This window comes from Onthophagus taurus, chromosome 2 (genome assembly GCF_036711975.1).
Source record: "Onthophagus taurus isolate NC chromosome 2, IU_Otau_3.0, whole genome shotgun sequence".
Lineage (NCBI taxonomy): Eukaryota > Metazoa > Arthropoda > Insecta > Coleoptera > Scarabaeidae > Onthophagus > Onthophagus taurus.
This window is the reverse complement of record NC_091967.1, coordinates 10,587,001-10,588,725: the sequence shown is the minus strand read 5'-3', so window position 1 is coordinate 10,588,725 and position 1,725 is coordinate 10,587,001. Positions and strand designations below refer to the sequence as shown.

At 27.2% G+C, this 1,725-nt stretch overlaps 1 protein-coding gene across 2 annotated transcripts; it reads right to left on the bottom strand.

Moving 5' to 3' along the window:
- Nucleotides 1-270: 270 nt before the first annotated feature.
- LOC111426884 (uncharacterized) lies at nt 271-1,534 on the bottom strand. 2 transcript variants are annotated; one of them, XM_023061732.2, is made up of 3 exons: nt 1,435-1,534; nt 1,166-1,368; nt 271-895 (listed from the first exon to the last, which is right to left on the bottom strand). In XM_023061732.2, the coding sequence occupies exons 2-3, from the start codon at nt 1,252-1,254 to the stop codon at nt 397-399; spliced, it is 588 nt and encodes a 195-aa protein (XP_022917500.2). In that variant the 5' UTR covers nt 1,255-1,368; nt 1,435-1,534; the 3' UTR covers nt 271-396. The 2 variants fall into 2 exon arrangements, with proteins under 2 accessions (XP_022917500.2, XP_022917501.2); XM_023061733.2 differs by having other exon boundaries at nt 1,166-1,357; nt 1,435-1,496.
- Between the last annotated feature and the right edge of the window lie 191 nt (nt 1,535-1,725).

Sequence of the window (1,725 nt, the reverse complement as noted above, 5' to 3'; positions counted from 1 at the left end):
ATGTCATTTGCTTGCTTGACAAGTTTACATAGGGGAAAAACTAAATGTTACTAGCTACATCTCGTATTCAACTTCACAAATAATTACAGTTTTCTATTAAAATTTTTAAATTTTCACTTAAAGCACAAAATAATTCATAAATTAATGTTTAAAATAACATAATTAAAAATAATATATAAAAATAATTAATTTTAAAGCGCCACCTTACGATAGAATTTTAAAAAAATTTAGTGTTAAGTTCGATTCACTTTTATAAAAACAAAAAAAAAATAATTTAAAAAATCCCATTATTATTTTATTAATATTAATACAAACACATTCCACATAACTAAATACATTTATATAAAATAGATTAATTATTTTTAAAAAATTTAACATAACCTAAACACTTGATTACTAACTTTTCTGATTAAAATAATTCTTCATCACTTTTTTACCTGGTACTAATCCTTGTGATAATCCGGGTCTTTTTCTTTTCTGTATCTGTCCAATTGATTCAAGATTGATTTGTTGTAAATCTCGATTAGTAGGCTGAGTAGAAGGACTTTGACAAACGACAGTTTCTTGAACCTTATTCTCTGCATCTAGCTGTTGTTTGGTCTTCTGGAGGTCAGAATCGTGGGCATACTTGCAATTGTGCCCAAAACGACACCTTCCCTTACGATAATTCCAACACACCTTCTTCCCATTTAAGAAATCACGACTTTCACTGGCTACGACCATTTTGACGTGTTTCTCAAGAATCGCTTTTTCAGCGTTTTCAGCCTCCGCAAAAGGATTCTTAAAAACGGATGAGGTAAGTGATCCATCAGATTTTTCATTAATAAAACCGGGTGTTGGTAACTTTGAATTTATATCAATGTCATATGTTGTTACTTTTTCGGGTTTTGTGTCACTGAAAAAGGTTACCTGGGAGATTTTTTGCAAGAGGTTTGCTAATTGGTGAATAATTATGGGTATTTTATAACAAAGATAAAGTAATCACCTTGCGATTTAAAGTTATTTTGTGATTAATTATCTTTTTTAATTGAATTTATTTCGAAACAATAACTTTGCAAAACGATTTATTTCTATTATTTTCAAAGACGTAATCTTTTTTTATTTACTTAAAACGTTATGCACAGTTGTGTTTTTGATCTTTAAATATTCATAGAAACGATTTTACCTGACAATTTCATTACTTGAACTTTCCGATTCATCATCGCTACTTGATGACTCAGATGAGGAAACTGCATAGTCTGGGACAAGGGACATTTCATAATACTTAATTTTCTCTTAATCGTTGATGATTTCTTTTTGTTTGGATTCATTCAAAATATTTCCAACCAATATTGAAATTTCCGTTAACAAATATTACCTGTTGATTAACTATAATTTAATTAATTTTTATGAGAATATTTACTGTAAATAATAACATGTGTCTCATAACAATACCTTAAAATATCAAAAAGATTTCCAACTAAACACGCACATTGTGCTTGACATATAAATGACGGATAATGCGTGTAAACAATAATAGACTTCACAATGGAAAATAGATTAGGAAACAATTTTATTTTAATTTAAATATTTATATAAATTGATTTTTTGAATATTAAAAGGAAATTATCTATTATATAATAAATAGAATTGAATATAATGTATTTAATTTGTAAAGAATATAAAATTGAATCAAAACAGGATCCGACCAATCAAAAAATGACACTTGTCAAGCTGTCTTTTTCT